This window comes from Phyllostomus hastatus, unplaced genomic scaffold, assembly GCF_019186645.2.
Source record: "Phyllostomus hastatus isolate PE091 unplaced genomic scaffold, TTU_PhHast_1.1 phas_contig_209, whole genome shotgun sequence".
In the NCBI taxonomy this organism is placed as follows: domain Eukaryota; kingdom Metazoa; phylum Chordata; class Mammalia; order Chiroptera; family Phyllostomidae; genus Phyllostomus; species Phyllostomus hastatus.
The window spans coordinates 22,493,441-22,510,780 of NW_025333735.1; the positions used below are offsets into that span (position 1 = coordinate 22,493,441).

Here is a 17,340-nt window from a genome sequence, read left to right on the forward strand (position 1 = left end):
CTGCCCTGGCCTTTGCAAGCACATCTCAACTGGCAGTGTCTGTGAAGGTCAGAGCTGCTTCGACTATCTTACCAACGGGGCTTTTTTTTTTTTTTTTCTAGGACAGCCTCCTTTAGCTAGAGCCACAGAAGGGAAAGGGGACAAGGTTTCTATACTCCTGACCCTGCATTTGGGAGCCCAGAGGACCTTCTGGCCCCCCTTTGACAGCACCTGTGCCCCATCCCCCCTATCTCCTTCAGGTCTAAGAGTGGTGCTGGATTTGGAGAGCCTGAAACCTCTGTGCTGTGCCTCTCACCTGCCTCTGCTCCAAAGAGCTGCGGCCGCAGTGGGCTGGCTGGGACTCTGCAAGGAGCCTGCCTGGGACACCGAGACCTTCCTCCTTTGCAGCTGCCTTCTCCCTGGCTCCAGCATCTGCCTCTCTGAGATCTCTGGTCTGTGTTGCAGTTAAAAACCGTGCCTGGAGCTGGATCCTTACAGTAGGTACTTTCTTGCTTTTTTTTTTTTTTTTTCCTGCTGAAATTGGGTGCATTTCAGCGCTTGGGGCAGCCAGCGCCGGGAACTCGCTGGTCATTGTTTCTGTCGCCGGCTCTACCCCAGACTCCCAGACGCTGAACTATCAGGGCGGCAGGTGGTCTGGGGGTTGCTCACAGAAGCTTCGCAGGGTTGCGGGACGGCAGGAGGCCGGTGGGGGAGGAAGTTTCTCAAGCAGAGCCAGGAAGAAGGAGATGCAAGACTGGAGGGTTTCAACCCTGAGGAAGCTGTGTCCTCATTAGGAGCGATTTTGCTAATGAGCCACAGCAGCTATGGGAAGAAAGGAGGAAAGGCATAATTATTTAGGACCTCCCAGATAAGCACCTAGATTTGGGGGGGTCAGGGGAAGAGACGTGTGCTGTTTTAGTGTGTTTAGATGTGGTCCTCTGAAGTGGCAGCAGCTCTGGGAACTAACTTTCAATTAATTGAAGGATCTGAGCTTTTTTTTCCTTTTTTGGCAAGATCCGGTATCAGCTCATTGAGCCTTGAATTCCCTCCTGACCCCACTCCCCTGTTGCCAGAGAGTGAAAAGGAAGTCAGTATTTGCTTTTCCATCAAGGTCACAGATCACCTGACCAAACCCTCGAACAGCTGGGGAGCCAACGCTACAGAGCTGAACTCACAAGCAGCAGCCCCAACCTTGCTGGAACCTCGCTTTCCATGAGGGGGCCATTCCTCCTGCCCCAGGCTATGGTGGGGGGTGGGAGGTGGGGAGACAGGTATGCCAAGAGAAGGTAATGTGGTCCCAGCTTTTCTCTCGTGACAGTTTCCTCTTCTTCACGAAGCTCCACATTCAGCTGCTGCAATGCAGGCAAAAGTGACAGACATTCGCAGAAAAATGTGGGAAGGGAGTTAATGAGATTGCATTCATATGTCGTTTATTGAGCATGAGTTATCTCTTTGTTTCTTGGGTTGGTAGGAAGTTAGCCGGCTGGAGAACTCAGTTGGCAGGATCCTTTTCAGGAGTGCACTTCACCTCCCCGGGTGTCTGGGCTGCAGCACGGCCAGATGCCTCCTGCTTCTTAGCACAGGGGACATTGACCCTCGGAGGCAAGGGGCCCTGGAACAGGGAAGCTCTCATCGTTTTGGCAGGACCCACACGAGGTATGGGTAATCTTTTCTTTTTTTGGAGAGTGCTTTGTCTTTGCAAGTGGTTGTGCGTGGATTGACAGGCTCGCTGTCTGGGGCACTACCTTGCTGAATATTTGACTTTGTAAGGTTGACTTCTCCAAGAATTCTTGTTGCAATAAGGCTGTGCTTTGAGCCAAGCTTTCTTTTCAAGGAAATCCAAGGTGCTATTTATTTTGGCATGTAGCCTGTTTTGGGAAGAAATACAGCATTTTTATTATTTCAGAATAAAGAGAGGTTTGATGAGAACGAAAGTACAGAACTGGGTTTCAGTTTCAGGACGAAGTAAAGGGAGGTTTCTTTAAATTTGGATTTGAGGTTAGAAATGAAGTGTAAATGGCATCATCAAAGAAATGAATGTGCTGAGTGTGGACTGCAGCACACATTTCGTCGGGGCTGACCCCGAGGAAATCCGTGCCCCCGGGCGTGGACCCTGCTGGAACTGTCTCTAACGTGACCTGGCAGTTGCACATCAGGCCATCACTGCTGTCTGCCAGTGACTGCCTTTGGTGGCCTTTGCAAGGACAACCTAGTCCCCACCTCTTCACTGCCTGTTGGCTTTGAGAGGCAATGTGGAGTGATGGAGTCACACAAACTCTCCTTCCCCAATTAACTTGGTAGCTTTGTACTGGCCACATAGCCTCTTTGTGTCTTTGTTTCCTCACATGTAACTTGGAAGCAATACCCTGGACTGAGGGTCAGCCACTTGTGAGAATATGGGAGTTGGGGTGGGGTGGGGTGGGGGGGAGGTGGGTACAGAAATGAGTCCTGCATGAATTCTGACCTTCCCCAGCTTACAGATTAGTAGGGGAGAAAAGCTGGAGAGAGAGAAAGCTATGCATACTCAAAACATCTAGAATACTGGGCTAATGAGAGAGGTTGGGACCTAACTGGGCGTCCTTTCTCCTGGGATAGCTCATAAACAAATGAAAAGTTACATAGCAACATCAGATAGTACAAGGTTCCAAACACTGGGATAAAACTTAATAGAACAAGTAATAAATTGCTCTATGTCAAAATTTTAAATATTCCAGAAGATAGCAAAATTCCAATTCAAAGAGGAATTCTGTCTAACAAAGCTATTTTTTCTGTTGTACTGCAAATGAAGCCTCATGTGTTTGTGTGGCAATTATTCCTCAATTCCACTCATTTAACCACATCAAACATCCACTCATTCAAAGAAACCCCCCTTAGCTAAATTCAAAGCTGTCCAGCACTTGTCTAAGCACAAGGATCAGTGTCCACAGTGGAGAAGCCTGGGGGGTGTGGGGGCTGGAATCGGCATGATTTGGGTGTGACATGTCCCTCTTTTCCTTCCTGTGTTGTAGCCCTTCAGAGTAAAAGCTTGCTGAGCCCTCTTCATAGAGTTAGATGTCGCTCCATTTAATTTCTGTAGCTTTGGAATGTTAATTTCACTAAAATGTAAGTCTAAGAGAACCATTAATGGTCTCCATAGAATACTTTTTTAAAAAAATTTTATTTATTTACTTTTAGAGAGAGGGAAAGGGAGGGAGGGAGAGAGGGAGAGAAACATCAATGTGCGGCGAGAGATAACATGGACATTGCCTCTTTGTTGCCTCTTGCTCACCCTCAACTGTGGACCTGGCCCTCAACCCAGGCCTATGCCCTGACTAGGAATTGAACCGGACCTCTCGGTTCACAGGCTGGCACTCATTCCCCTGAGTCATACCATGCAGGGCCATAGAGTATTTTTTTAGTGAAACATGACCTAATGCGTGCTACATAATTATCTGAAATCCTTTGATTCAATATATTGAGGGGCTGAGCCCTAACTCTAGTGAAAGGCAGTGAGTGTGGTAGAACTGTCCGAGGTGATGGTGAGTTTGTGCAGCCCCAGGACCATCCGCATCCAGGTGGCCCCGCTCTTGCTCAGGGGGAGCCTCATTGCTTTGTGTCCAGCCTTGGAGAAGCAGGTCACACCTTGGCCAGTAGCCTTACAAGAGAGCACTTATCTTTCTTGATACCCAGAAAGTGTTTCATGTACACCTGTGGGAGAAGCAGAGAGGCGTGAGAGTCAGGAACACTTCCCCTTACACAGAGAGCTAGGAATCGGCCACAGCATCAGACTGGCTGACAGGGGTGGACAAGTGTTTGCAAGTCTCCTGTTCCCAGCGCAGGCTTGGAGTCAGCTAGGTTTGAGGGTAAATTCTGCTTTGATACTTGTTTGTTATGTGACTTTAAACAGGACTGTAAACTCTCGGCTTTAGCCTCCCTATCGGGAAAGTGGGAACAATAGTAATCCTCTTGGGGTTAGGGTACAGATTACACGAGGTAATTTGATTATGTTAAGTACTGCAGGTTCTACCCATTGCTCAGTAATTTTGGGGGGTGGGAGGAAGAAGGGGAGCAGAAGAGCTAGTAGAGGCCATGATGACGGAGAGACAGGCTGAGGGGCCAAGCTTAGGGTTTGCGCACTCCCCCTTTTCCTCCCCAGGCTTCACCTTGGAGCTGCCGAGCCTCTCCTGCCCGCCAGCCTGCAGCGCTGAGGTCGCTTACAGTGTCCTCTGCCTGGGAACCTTCTCTTTCTTTTATTTGTTTTAAAAAGTAAAAAGTTGTAGTTATCACAATAAAAAAAATAAAATTAAAGTTATAGTTATTTTTTAAATTGAGATATAATTGATAGAACACATTGTATTAGTTTTAGGTGTATAACATATGCATTTGATGTATGTATCCATTGCAAAATCATTACCTCAGTAAGTTTTGTTAACATCCATCACCACCCATAGTTACAACTTTTTTTTTCTCATGATGAGAACTGTGGGATCTACTGTCTTAGCAACTTTCAAATATACAAAACAATATTATTAACTCCAGTCATTATGCTGTAGATTACATCCCTATGACTTATTTACCTTATAACTGACACTTTGTACCTTTGACCCCTTTACCCATTTCACTGTCCCCTAACCCCTGGCAACCACCCATCTGTTCTCTGTGTCTGTGAGCTGGGTTGTTGTTGTTGTTGTTGTTTTGTTTTGTTCTTTAGATTCCACATATTAATGAGATCATACAATATTTGTTTTCCTCTGTGTGATTTATTTAATTTAGCATAATGCCCTCATGATCCACCCATGTTGTCACAAGTGGCAAGATTTTCTTCTTTTTGTGGCTGAACAATATTGCATTTTGTGTGTGTGTGTCTCACATTTTCTTTATCCATTCATCTGTTTATGAACACTTAGGCTTTTTCAGGACCTTTCCTTTTTAACAAAGGTGACCCCCCTCACCCCAGGTTAAAACCTTATCTCCAAACTCCAGCTCTATGCTGCTCCCAAACTCATGTACTCATTGCTTCAAAGCTGAGTGAAGAGCTCAGTGTCGGCATTCCTTCTGCAAGGAGTTCTTTGCCTACAGAAACCCTGCCTGCCCTTCTGGGCTCTGAACTGCCTGCTTAGGGAAAGGCCCTTCTGGCGGCTATGTGGAATGTGTTTTGGAGGAACCAAGGCAGAAGCAAGGCGAAGACTTGGGAGGCAATGGCAGTGCTCGCAGAAAGAGGATACACAAACCTTCCTGTTGCACAAACTTCAGACTTCCTCTTATTTGGCGGGCCTGAAAATTCCCAGTCCTCTTCTCCAGTTTACTGGTTTGTTCCCCTTTGTTTCATCCTGGGTTGCCAGAAACCAGCCCTCATCCTTCTCTCCCAGTTTCCCCCAGTCCTTCCCTCATCCCTGGCATGCACTTCTGGTCTGAGCGCATTGAAATTCCTAAAACAACCTAGTTTCCACTGCTGATGTGCCACAAATAATTCATTATGATGATGTGTGTGGAGTTACAATCACAAAAAACCAATTTCTTGGGTGATTTATTGTAATGGGGGCAGAAGGCAGGTTGTTTACCATTTGAAGACAAAGTCCTAGGAATGGATTAAAACTTTGGGGAAATTTATGATCAAACGTCAAGGCACCGTAATTCAGAGTCAGGACAGTATGCTGCTTGAATAGTTGTTGATGCCTTCTGGTCCCCCATTCTGCCCGTGATTGAAAATCACCTCTAAGTACCACTTCCTAGTCAATACTGGCAATTATCTCATTTTTATCTTGAATCTGATTGGGATGTCATAGATTGTTCGTAGGTATTTTGATTCCAACTTTTTCACAAAACAGACGATTCTTTTTGCCATGATGGGGTAAATAGATTTCAGCTTATGCAAAGAACACCATGCTGGTTATCAGAGCCCTGGGTCCAGTCCCAGCTCCTTCACTAATACACTGAGAGGCCTTGCATCAAGCAATTAACTTCCGAGCCTCAGTTTCCTCATCTGCCAAGTGAGTAGTTTGGATGAAATGCTTCTTTTGATGTCAACCATTGCTAACGTCCCAGGAAGACACACCCAAGACTGGCCCCTAGGAGTGCATCCAGACTTTTAATCTCCCTCCTGGGGGGTGGGGGCTCTGAGCTCATGGGAACCTCTGGGAGAAAGGCAGTTATTGTCATACCTTTCTCTGGTGTTATGTTCCCTCCATACTTATTCTGCCTTTAATGAGACTGTCCACTTTTCTGTCCTTCTTTCTTTCAGAGCCGTCTGACACATTGCACAGACTGAGCGGATGAAGAGTGCCTAAGAGACTGGCGGTCAGCATTCCCTAAGATGGAGAAGACAGATGGTAGGCAGGCTGCTTTGTCTTCCTTGGTCTAATGTGAGCATTTGAGTTGGAGAGGCATTGTTACTGTAAGTCCTGGAAATAGCCTAGGGGAGGCCTACAGGAGACATTCCCCAAGCAGGAGGCTGGGAGACCCAGGCCTTGTATTTCAGGCATGAATAAGAGAAGGTGGCAGGGAATGGGAATGCAGCCTTATGTTTATAACCGACTTGTATAATTTTTGGAGTGGTTTCTCATCTCTTGCAAGCACCAAGATGGGAGCAGGATGCTCTCACTCACTGCCCTCATTTTAGAGATGAGGAACTTGAAGTCTTAGACTTCAAGAAACATTTGTGCTAAACTTGAAGTCTTAGACTTCAAGAGAGGCACAATATAGTAAAATTCATACCTGTGTGATTCTCCGGGTCATTTCATTTCTCTGAGCCTCATTCTCCACATGTATCAGTTAGCTTAGCCATGTAATCAAACCACTCAAAAATGTATTGACTTAAAAATATTTATTGTTTCTTAAAAAGATTCTATAGGTTTGGCCAGGCCATTGTTCTGGTCTGGGCCTGCTTGGCTGAGCATGGTTGGGCTCATGTGGCCACAGTCTTCTGGATGACTTGGCTGATGGTTTAGAGTGGCCACACTTACATGCCTGCTGGTTGCTATGACTCCATATCACCTGGTGCATTGGTGATGATTTGGCAAGTGTCTGTCTTTGTCCAGCAGGCTCCCTGGGGGCGTGGGGGCAGGGGTTGCTCACATGGGACAGAAGGGCTCCAAGCACAGCAAGAACAAATCCCAGTGTGCAGGGGACTTTCAAGTCTCCACATATGTCAAATTTCCTGTTGGCCTACTGGCCAAAGCAAGTCACAAGATAAAGCCCAGGGTTAGTGTGGAAAGGGAGTAGTACCCAAGGGGGTGTGTACTTGCAGCTATTTTTGTAAATAGTCTATCATATCTTGCCCACAAGCAGGTATTAGTACCTACTGCACAGGGTTGGTAAAGAACTGAATGAGATAATGCATGTAAGGTTGTTGAATAACACTATTTAGCACAAATGTTTCAGGTCAGGGGGAGTGGAAGGGGGTAAATGTAGAAAACTGTACTTGAACAACAATAAAACAACTAAAAAAATGTTTCAATGAATATTTCCTTCCTCCCCTCCCCAGAAAACTAGCCAAGGGTCATAGACTAGATTCTGAAGATCTGATTTCTAAAGAAATGCTTTTTCCAGACCACGAAATGCCAGGAAACAGGGGAGCCTATAATCCCCCGTGAATCACATGGCCCTTCCCTGGCGCAGGACAGAGGGACCAGGCAGCAGCTCCGGCCCCGCCGCTTCCTTCCTTCCACATGCAGTCACTGTGTACTTCGAGAGTCTGCTTTTCTCCCCAGAGAGCTGCCTTTTCAGAGCATCCCTGGAAGGGGTCCCACAGAACACCAGCTAATTCCCTGAATGCCCTGGGGGCCTGTCATTTTTGCCTGCCTCATTTGTCCCAGCTCAGCACCCTCGAACTGCTGCTCCCCACGTGACGAACCACAGCTAGCTCAAGAAAGGCACCCCTCCCTTCAGGCACACACACCTCACGAAAGAAAGGCAGAAGAGGAAACCTTCCCTCCCTGCCTTAGCTTTTTGACGAGGCTCCTGTCATTCCTTTCTTTCCAGCTCTATTTTTGGCCACTTTCTCTCTAGTTTCTGTTTTTCCCATTTTCTTCAGAAACGGAGATAGGCTTTTGGCCTTTTTATTTTTCTTTTCTCACTTTCAGTGCCTCTGATTGGTTTGTTCACACGCCAAACCTCTCTTTGTCCCTCAAGATAATGACTGTGGCACTTTGCTTCTTTCCTTGTCCCCTTCTAATGCCCTTTCTCGAGTTGTGTGTGGCTCAGGCTCAGGGCTGTGCTGGCAGGTCCTTTCTGGGGGTCTAGTCGTCTGGTGTGCTTTCAGACCCAGACTCTGTAGGCACTCTAGGGAGCTCTGAGCTTCATATATCTTACCTTTTTTCTTCTCCCCTGACTCCTTTTCCCATTTTCTTCAGAATTATTTTCTTGGACTCTTGTTTCCTCTTGAGGTTGTAGTCCTAACACAGAGTGAAATATTCCAAGGAGAGAGCACATTTTTAGTCAGCCCTCTGCTGCCCGCCCTTGCCTTCTGGCCCCTTTGTGGAGTGCCTGCGCCATGGTCCCTACCGAATTAGTCCCAACAGTCATGACAACTCTGTGAGTTAGGCATTAGTATTGCCATGGTACAAATAGGGAAATAGAGGCACAGGGAAATTAAATAATTTATCCTGAATTACAGAGAGAGGAGATGACAGAGCCAGGATTCAAATCCAGCCAGTTTGGCCGTGTGTTGGTATATTTGATCTGAAGTTCATTCTGAGTAGAGGCAGTCTCCTAATTAATTCTTACCCTGGCCACATGCCCAGAATTCTGAGCTCCTGCATACCTGTCACCAGGTAGATATAGAGGCGGAGCAGAGCTTCATGTGAGCATAGGTCTCCCAGCATATCAGATCAAGCTCCCTCATTCAAGGGCCAGCATTTCTCACTGGAGAAAGAGGAGGGACACCGAGTGGCAAGTGGCAGGCACAGCAGCACAGTGGATCACTGGGTGTCCGTATGTCTGTGTGTCTGTGTATGTGTGTCTTAGTGATACCGCAGAGTGCCAGCGTAGGAAAGCGCCTATTAAACCCAGTGTCCTGTATAGCTGCTCAGACCCACAGACTCCTTTGTTTCCTTCCCTCTCTGTTGTGGGAGATTTTGCCTTTCAGTCTCCTGTTTCTTATTTGATGCTATTATTGCGTTTGTGCTCTGGACCCGTTCCCAGAGGCCACTGGGTAAATTACTGCATTTCTACTGAGTTGAGGCAAAAAGAAGATAAATAAATAATGCAGCCTCTTCTTTAAGACAGTTCTTTGCCTTCTGGGTCATAAATCCACTCTCCACTTAATTTTAGACAAATATCTCTTCTCTGATTTGGCCTGTCCCTGTAATCCAGAAGGCTGCTGAGTGAACCAGTAGGCCTAAGAATGTTGGAGAGGGCAGCTTGGAAAACTAACAGAGAGCAATTGCTCTCATTTACTGAAACTACCGGTGCGCCTCTTTGGGGAAAACCAAGTTGGTTTAAAAAAATGTGTTGGTAAATGTGAACTTATTTGGAGCTCTTTAGGTGCTGGAGTAGTGTTCACTCCTTATCTGCCTGGAGACCAGATATCTGCCAAAGAGTCTCTAGAACACAGCGAGGGCCATCCCGGGTACCAGCACCAGTGCTTGACTCTGTTCCCTGCCGTGGCAGGGATGTGATCACCCACAGGCCCTGCAGCTTTACTGGCATTGAGGCTGGTGGGCTCAATTGGGTCAGTGTTCATCCGCCAGCCTTCATGTGTCTGTCGGCTTTGTTCAGTTCTTTGGAGATAACAGTACTTCCCTAAGCACAGAGGGCCACCTGACAAGCATGTGACACCTGCCAGAAGGAGAAATCAGACAAGCAAGTGGGAAGAGCTCAGCCCCGATATGTTATCGCCCTTAGGGGAAAAGCAGCCCCAAGTGTGCCCTAGGTAGCACCAGCATTTGCATCTTTTCTTTAACCTGCCCCCTTCCCTCCCTTGCTTCTACTTCTCTCACCTTCATGGGGTCAGCAGTCTCCCAGCTGGTCTTCAGACCTCTGCTTCATGCTCCATCTCATCCTCTGTAAGAATGTTCTTTGTGAAATCGCATTTGACCAAGTCACTCCCTTGTGCAAAACCCTTCAGTAACTCCCATTACCCAGAAAGTAAATTCAGAACTTGTTGGCGCCTGCTGATCTTTCTGATTTTGTCTTTTTCTATTCCTCGCCCCTCTCTACCACACTTGAAGTCATAGCCCTAACAACCCTGAATTACTGTGGAATTTCACACCTCCATGCCTTTGTACATTCTCTGACACATATATAGGATCTGCCCTGGCTATCTATTGCTGCATAACAAACCCCCTCTAAACTTAGTGGCTTAAAACAATCATGTGTTATTAACACAGGCTCAGTTGACTGGTTCTCACTTGGGTTTCCTCCTGTCATTGAAGTCAGATGATGGCTGAGGCCAGAGTCATCAGATGGCTCTTTTATTCATGCCTGGTACCGGGGCCAGGATGGCAGGACTGGCACAGGCCAACCAGGCATCTCTCTCACTCTCTCCACTTGATCTCTCTGTGGGGCTACTTGGGCTTCCCCACAGCACGGCCATTTCAGGGAATTTGGACTCCTTACATGGCTTCTGGCTTTTCACAGAGAGTGCATTCTAAGAGACCTAGGCAGGACTTACAGGATTCTCACGACCTAGTCTTAAAATTCTGTCAGCATCAAAGCTGCCTTTTTTTTTTTCTTCTTTTTGGTCAAAGCAGTCACAGGCCAGCCCAGATCCAAATAGGTGGAGAAATAGACCTCACCTCTCAAAGTGAGATCCCCTGGCCTGTCTAGAGAGGGTAGAAGCTGATGGTGACCATGTTGAAGATACAGAGCTACAGTGTCTTTCACCCTTTTATTCTGGTAAACTGCTATTGGTTCATTTAACACCAGTCATACAGGATCTGGCACAAATAATGCCCCTGTTTTATTACAAAATCATAAGCATGTAATTCTGTAACATAAAATATCACATTCAAGCACACCATGTGACATTTTAGGTGAAATGTTCAAATTGCTGTCCATCTCGTGTAAGATATTCACATCCCCTACCGACTACACTCAGTGATGTTACTTCTGCCAGACCCTATATGTCACTTTTGTGAAGTCATCTTTTTTCTACCAAAGCAGAATTAACCTCTAAGTTTAAGAAAATGACTCCAGCTAACCTGGGAAAATAAATCGGGAGGGGAGACTGTTCCTTAAGCATGTATTTATTATTGTCCTTGTCACACTGCATTGCACCTGTTGGTGTTTCCAGCTACTCAGTCATATGTTTTTTGTTTGTTTGTTTTAAATATATTTTATTGATTATGCTATTACAGTTGTCCCATTTTTCCCCTTCATTCCCCTCCACCCTGCACACCCTCTCCCACCCACATTCCCCCCTTTAGTTCATGTCCATGTGTTATACATACAAGTTCTTTAGCTTCTACATTTCCCATACTATTCTTGCCCTCCCCCTGTCTATTTTCAACCTACCATCTATGCTACTTATTCTCCATGCCTTTTTCCCGTCTCTCCTCCTCCCACTCCCCTGTTGCTAACTCTCCATGTGATCTCCATTTCTGTGGTACTGTTCCTATTCTAGTTGTTTGCTTAGTATGTTTTTGTTTTTGTTTTAGGTGTGGTTGTTAATAATTGTGAGTTTGCTGTCATTTTATTATACATGCTTTTTATCTTCTTTTCCTTAAATAAGTCCCTTTAACGTTTCATAAAGTAAGGGCTTGATGATGATGAACTCCTTTAACTTGACCTTATCTGGGAAGCACTTTATCTGCCCTTCCATTCTAAATGAAAGCTTTGCTGGATAGAGCAATCTTGGATGTAGGTCCTTGCCTTTCATGACTTGGAATACTTCTTTCCAGCCCCTTCTTGCCTGCAAGGTCTCTTTTAAGAAATCAGCTGACAGTCTGATGGGAACTCCTTTCTAGGTGACTGTCTCCTTATTTCTTGATGTTTCTAGGATTCTCTCCTTCATTTTTATCTTGGCTAATGTAATTATGTTGTGCCTTGGTGTGTTCCTCCTTGGGTCCAGCTTCTTTGGGACTCTTGGAGCTTCCTGGACTTCCTGGAAGTCTATTTCCTTGGACAGATTGGGGAAGTTCTCCTTTATTATTTGTTCAAATAATTTCCCACTTGTTGTCCTTCCTCTTCCCTTTCGGGTACCCCTATAATTTGAATGTTGGAACGTTTTAAGATGTCCTGGAGGTTCCTATGCCTCTCCTCAGTTTTTTGAATTCTTGCTCCTTCATTCTTTTCTGTTTGATTATTTCTTTCTTCCTTCTGGTCCACTCCATTGATTTGAGTCCCAGTTTTCTTCCCATCACTATTGGTTCCCTGTGCATTTTCCTTCATTTCACTTAGCATAGCCTTCTTTTTTTTATGTAATTTGCAACCAAATTCAACCAATTCTGTGGGAATCCTGGTCATCAGTGCTTTGAACTGTGCATCTGATAGGTTGGCTATCTCTTGGTTGCTTAGTTGTATTTGCTGTGGTGCTTTGATCTGTTCTTCTGTTTGGGTCATTTTTTTTTCTTGATGCACCTGTTACATATGAGGGGAGGAGCCTTAAGTGTTCACCAGGGCAGGGCAACCCAGTTGCTGGGTTGTGACACTGTATGTGGGGGTGGGGTCTGAGAGGGAACAATGGAGCTTGCTCTGCTCTCTGTTGGATTTCAGTGCCTTCCACCACTTCTCCCAAGCAAACTGGGCCTTTCTGATGCAAATTCCTATGTGGGTGGATTTGTGCACATTCTAAGACCCCGTGGGTCTCTCCAACGAACTCTCCTGTGAGGCTGGGAGTATCTCCCAGCACCTCAACCCCCACAGGTGTTTTCAATCAGTGCTCTATTGATTGAGGCTCTATTTCCCAGCACTGGGACCCTGGGTTGTGCGGTCTGTCTCACTTTTCAATTTTGCCTGGTTTATCTGCACACGAATGTGGAACTTCCTGGTCAACCTTGCACGCAGTGCCTCGCTTCACAATCACCACCTTGCTGGGTCTGCCCATTGCCATCCCACACCTGGGGTCTGCCAGCCACCACCTGAGCACCCAGGGTTTACTTGTTGTGGTCTTGCATGCACGAGATGACTTATGGGCCCGGTGCCACTGCTTTTTGTGCCGTGATCCCTCTCTGCCTGGCTGCCTGACTCCACCCTTCGTACTGGTCTGGATGAATGTGTCTATTTTAACTCCTTGGTTGTCCAGCTTTCATACAGTTCAATTTTCTATCAGTTCTGGTTGTTATTTTGTTTCTAAATTGCTGTTGTTCTTATTTTGGTTGTGCAAGGAGGCACAGTGGTCTACCTATGCCTCCATCTTGGCCAGAAGTCTCGGCCATATGTTTTTTTTGAGGGCAGAGCCATACATGATCCATCTCTGCGTCCTTAGGGTCTAGCTCAGCAACCAACACATAGGTGGTCAATGAACAGTGGTTGAGGTAAGGGAATGAACTATAGCTATTTTGTGATTTTGCCCCCAGGGTCTATTACTCTTATAACTAAGCAGTCAGTCAGTCACAAAGAATTTGCAGAGGTCTCTGTGGACCCAGCAAATCAGCCTCCCTTTTGGGACTTCACTTCCCTATATCTGAGGCTTCCACAAAAATAACTTATACTGAGCATGTATTGAATGTTTATCATGTGCTAGGCATTGTTCTGAACACTTCATGTATATTAATTAATCAGTCCTCACAATGAGCTCATTTACCTATTATTCCCAACTTATAGATGAGACACAGGGAGGCTAAGTAATTTCCCCAAGGTCACAGACCCAAATATAGACCAGGCTCTAGAGTACGTGTTCTTGGCCTCTGTGCTCTCCGTGAATATTTTCTCTTGAGCTCAGCATTTCAGAGCATGTTTAGAAGAATGTCAAAGAGAGGAGGGCTGTCACATAGGGAACATCAAAGGGACAAAGACTATTTCACCAAAAGAAGAAACTACTTGGGGACAAGTCCCTATGGATTCAATACTTGAAAAACCGACTTGTTCTCAGTGACTTGTGTTGGAAGTCAGTGCTTTGGTGTTATGAAAATATTCCTGATGTCCTCTGATAGTTTGGGTCACCCTGAAAAGTCCTGAGTGCCCCATTTCTAGGAGGATGTGTTGCCAATGTCCCCTCCCCCCCAACACACATTTTTAAATAGATTCTATTTATTGATTTTTAGAGAGAGGAGAAGGGAGGGAGGAAGAGGGAGAGAAACGTCAATGCGAGAGAAAAACATTGATTGGTTGTGCCCTTACTGGGGGTGAACCTGTAACCCAGGTGTGTGCCCTGACCTGGAATTGAAACTTTTGTTTTGTGGGATGATGCCCAACCAACTAAGCCACACCAGTTAGGGTGTGAATGTCCCTTTTGACATTAATTTTACCTTTTCCCTCACCACTTTACTTCCAGGCTGTGAAAAATGTGGTATTTCCTTCCTTGGCATGAGTTTTTGAAAATGAAATTCGTGTTGGTTAAGCACTAGGAAGCTTTTAGGTGACAGAGAGATGGGCATGATTACAAGTTTCTGTTCTCTCTGATCTTCATGTACCTCGAGGCTTGGGCACTGACGGAAACTTAAAAACTGTACAAGGCATAACTCCTTGATGTCTCTGGCTTTACCAAGACTTACTAGTACCTGTCTGAATAATGCAAGGTTCTTTTTCAATGTCGAAACAATTATATATTTCATCCTTTGAATTTTTCCATAGTCATAATTGCCAGTTAGTACCCTGATTTGGCGAACTCCTGGCCACTTCAGTTCAGCAAGTCCATGACTCAAACCCAGTAAAACAGTGGAAGACTTTTATTTTGTTGGTCTGCAGGCAGATTCCACAGTAGTAACTGAGATGACTGGCTGCAAATTGAAATTATTTCTTCTATTTCTTCACAGATTTTGGCTAAGTACACATTGATTTAATAACATGGTTCTTAGCACAGCCAAAAGACTGTGAGCCTCTCAGCATAATTTAGAGGCTGGGACATTTAAGAGAAGTGAAAATCGCAGATATTAGGCCTCACCACCTATAATTCTTATTAACGTTGTGCTTTTTTTTTTTTTTCTTTTAACATGTCTTATGTCTTCCAGCCAAAGACCAGTCCTCTCAGGCAGACGAGGAGAAAGACCATCCAAAGAGCCACCCCTATTCGGTGGAGACCCCATATGGCTTTCATTTGGACCTGGACTTCCTCAAGTATGTGGATGACATTGAGAAGGGAAACACCATCAAAAGGATTCCTATCCACAGAAGGGCCAAGCAGGCCAAGTTCAGCACTTTGCCCCGAAACTTCAGCCTTCCTGACAGTGGGGCTCGCTTGCATGCTGCTCTTCCCCACCCAAACTGGTCCCCACTAGTGTCCAGGAAGGTGTCGCTGGGGACAGAGGAACGAGCCCACGCACTGACGCTCGGTGATCACCCCCAACCCTCCCTGCGTGGGAGCGAGGGGAGCTACCACAGGAGGGCCCTGCTGGCTGAGACCGCCAGACAGCTGGAGTCTGCGGCTCCCGGGGAGGCTGAGCTCGCCTCGGGGAGCGGACGGCCCCAGCTTTTGAGAGCATGCAGCATGCCAGCCACACTGCTGCAAAACAGGGCCTCAGAGGACTCCAGCCTCACCTCAGGTCCTCCCACGCTGCCCGCCCTCATTCCCCTTCCGGGAGAAGGCAATGTCTGTGGGGGCACCTTTGGCCCTGCGGAAGGATTTGAAGGTGTTCCCAACTCCACCACCTGGGCAGCTACCCAACCAAAAGTCAAAGAGCTTGGAGACCTGGTGCCAGGGATTCCAGAACTGGTCCAGGAAACGGCTGAGCACCCGGAGGGTGAAGAAGAGGCTCCACATCTGTTCCCTCCCCCAAGTCCTCCTTTCTCATCCCAGAATACACTTGTAGTTTTAGAGGATGCAAAAAACGAACATAAAACCAGAGAAGCAGAGGTGGTGTTCACCCCTGGCTCCCCAACACCAAGCCCCCCACCTCTGCCCTCACCCATCCCTGAGAATGAGCTCCCCCTGGAAGAAATCGAGCTCAACATCAGTGAGATCCCCCCTCCGCCGCCGGTGGAGGTGGACGTGAGAAGTGTTGGCACGCGGGTCACAGAGGAAAGCCTGGGCCTTGCTGCCCTGGATCCTGGCAGCATCTCCAGCCTGAAGCAGCAGCTCTTGGACCTTGAGGATGCATTGTCTGGAAAAATTGAAGAACTGGTCCAGGTGAGAGCTGCCCTCCAAGAGCAGGAGGAGGAAATCAAGGCTAAGGGGCAGAGGATCCAAGAGCTCGAGTGCACTGTAGCTCAACTGGCAGGAAAGCTTAGCCATGGGAACACCAAAGACGCTCAGGGCCAAACTGATGCCACAGTCAACAGCGACTCCCTCCTCGGACTCTCGGCCAGGCAGTCATGTGACAAGAGCATTGGTGTCAACCTTCTGAGCAGCATGGGATCTGAAAGTTGGAGGGCCAGAGGAGAGGAGAATGGCCTCCTCTGGGGGCAGGACAGTCACAAACAGGGGGATCAGAGCCCAGCAGAATTCGTGCCACCATCCCAGCTGTCACTGCCAGAGGACCCTGAGGTGGTCCTCACCTCTCCTTTATGTAGCTGCTTCTCCACTGAGCTCAGGATAGAAGAGGGAGGCTCTGAGCAGGACGGAGACCCTCAGGCGGGAGCCGAGAGTCTGGTCAGAGGAGCAGGAGGCTCTTTAGGGAGCAGTGACATAAAGGCTCCCCCAGCAGGGCAGGAGGAGGCCAGTTCAGAACTCCCAGGGAAAGAGGGCACACAAAGGCCACCAAGTTCACCCACAGATGCCACCATTGGGCAATATGTTAAGAAGATCCAGGAGCTCCTGCAGGAACAGTGGAGCTGCCTGGAGCACGGGTACCCAGAGCTGGCCAGTGCCATCAAGCAGCCCGCCTCCAAACTCAGCAGCATCCAGCGCCAGCTCCTGAGCTCCCTCAACCTGCTGCTGTCTGCCTACTCAGCCCAGGGTCCACCCCAGAAGGAGTCCCCAGCCCCCTCCTCCTCTCCACCACCAATGGGTAAATACTGGTGCCTGAGACAGGGAACCATTTCTTCTTTATGGGATGAGTCAGAGGGGAAAAGGGGCTTTAATTGCATGCATATGTTTTTTAAAGATTTAAGCACCTCCAGGAACCCAGTGTAATAAAAACTAATTATGTAACAATGGATGCACTGTGCCCCTTCTCATGTCCTTGCTCTAAGGTTAGGATTGAGAGCAGGGCCATTGTACCACTGTCCAGATATAGTACAAGGCGCACAGATGCCAGCCAGGGAGGGTACCTTGGAGCTTAAATCCAGCCCACATATTACCTCTTCAATTGCCACACCTGCAGCACTGTGTCCACCCAGAAGGGTGCCTATTTCCCATTTGCATTGCACAAAGACAAGGTCTAGGGTGAACAGTGGCCCTGGCTA

The 17,340-nt window shown here is 47.1% G+C and overlaps 1 protein-coding gene across 3 annotated transcripts in view; it reads left to right on the forward strand.

Moving 5' to 3' along the window:
* The window catches only part of KANK4 (KN motif and ankyrin repeat domains 4), a 67,152-nt gene that overhangs the window by 28,583 nt on the left and 21,229 nt on the right, over window positions 1–17,340 (forward strand). Inside the window, exons 2-5 of one of the 3 annotated variants that reach the window (XM_045835617.1) lie at window positions 240–476; window positions 1,451–1,635; window positions 6,200–6,287; window positions 15,009–16,943. In XM_045835617.1, the coding sequence (XP_045691573.1) occupies window positions 6,272–6,287; window positions 15,009–16,943 (1,951 nt within the window). In that variant the 5' untranslated portion in view covers window positions 240–476; window positions 1,451–1,635; window positions 6,200–6,271. Of the gene's footprint in view, window positions 1–239; window positions 481–1,450; window positions 1,636–6,199; window positions 6,288–15,008; window positions 16,944–17,340 lie in introns of all 3 variants that reach the window. The other 2 variants (XM_045835616.1, XM_045835615.1) reach the window with 2 other exon arrangements.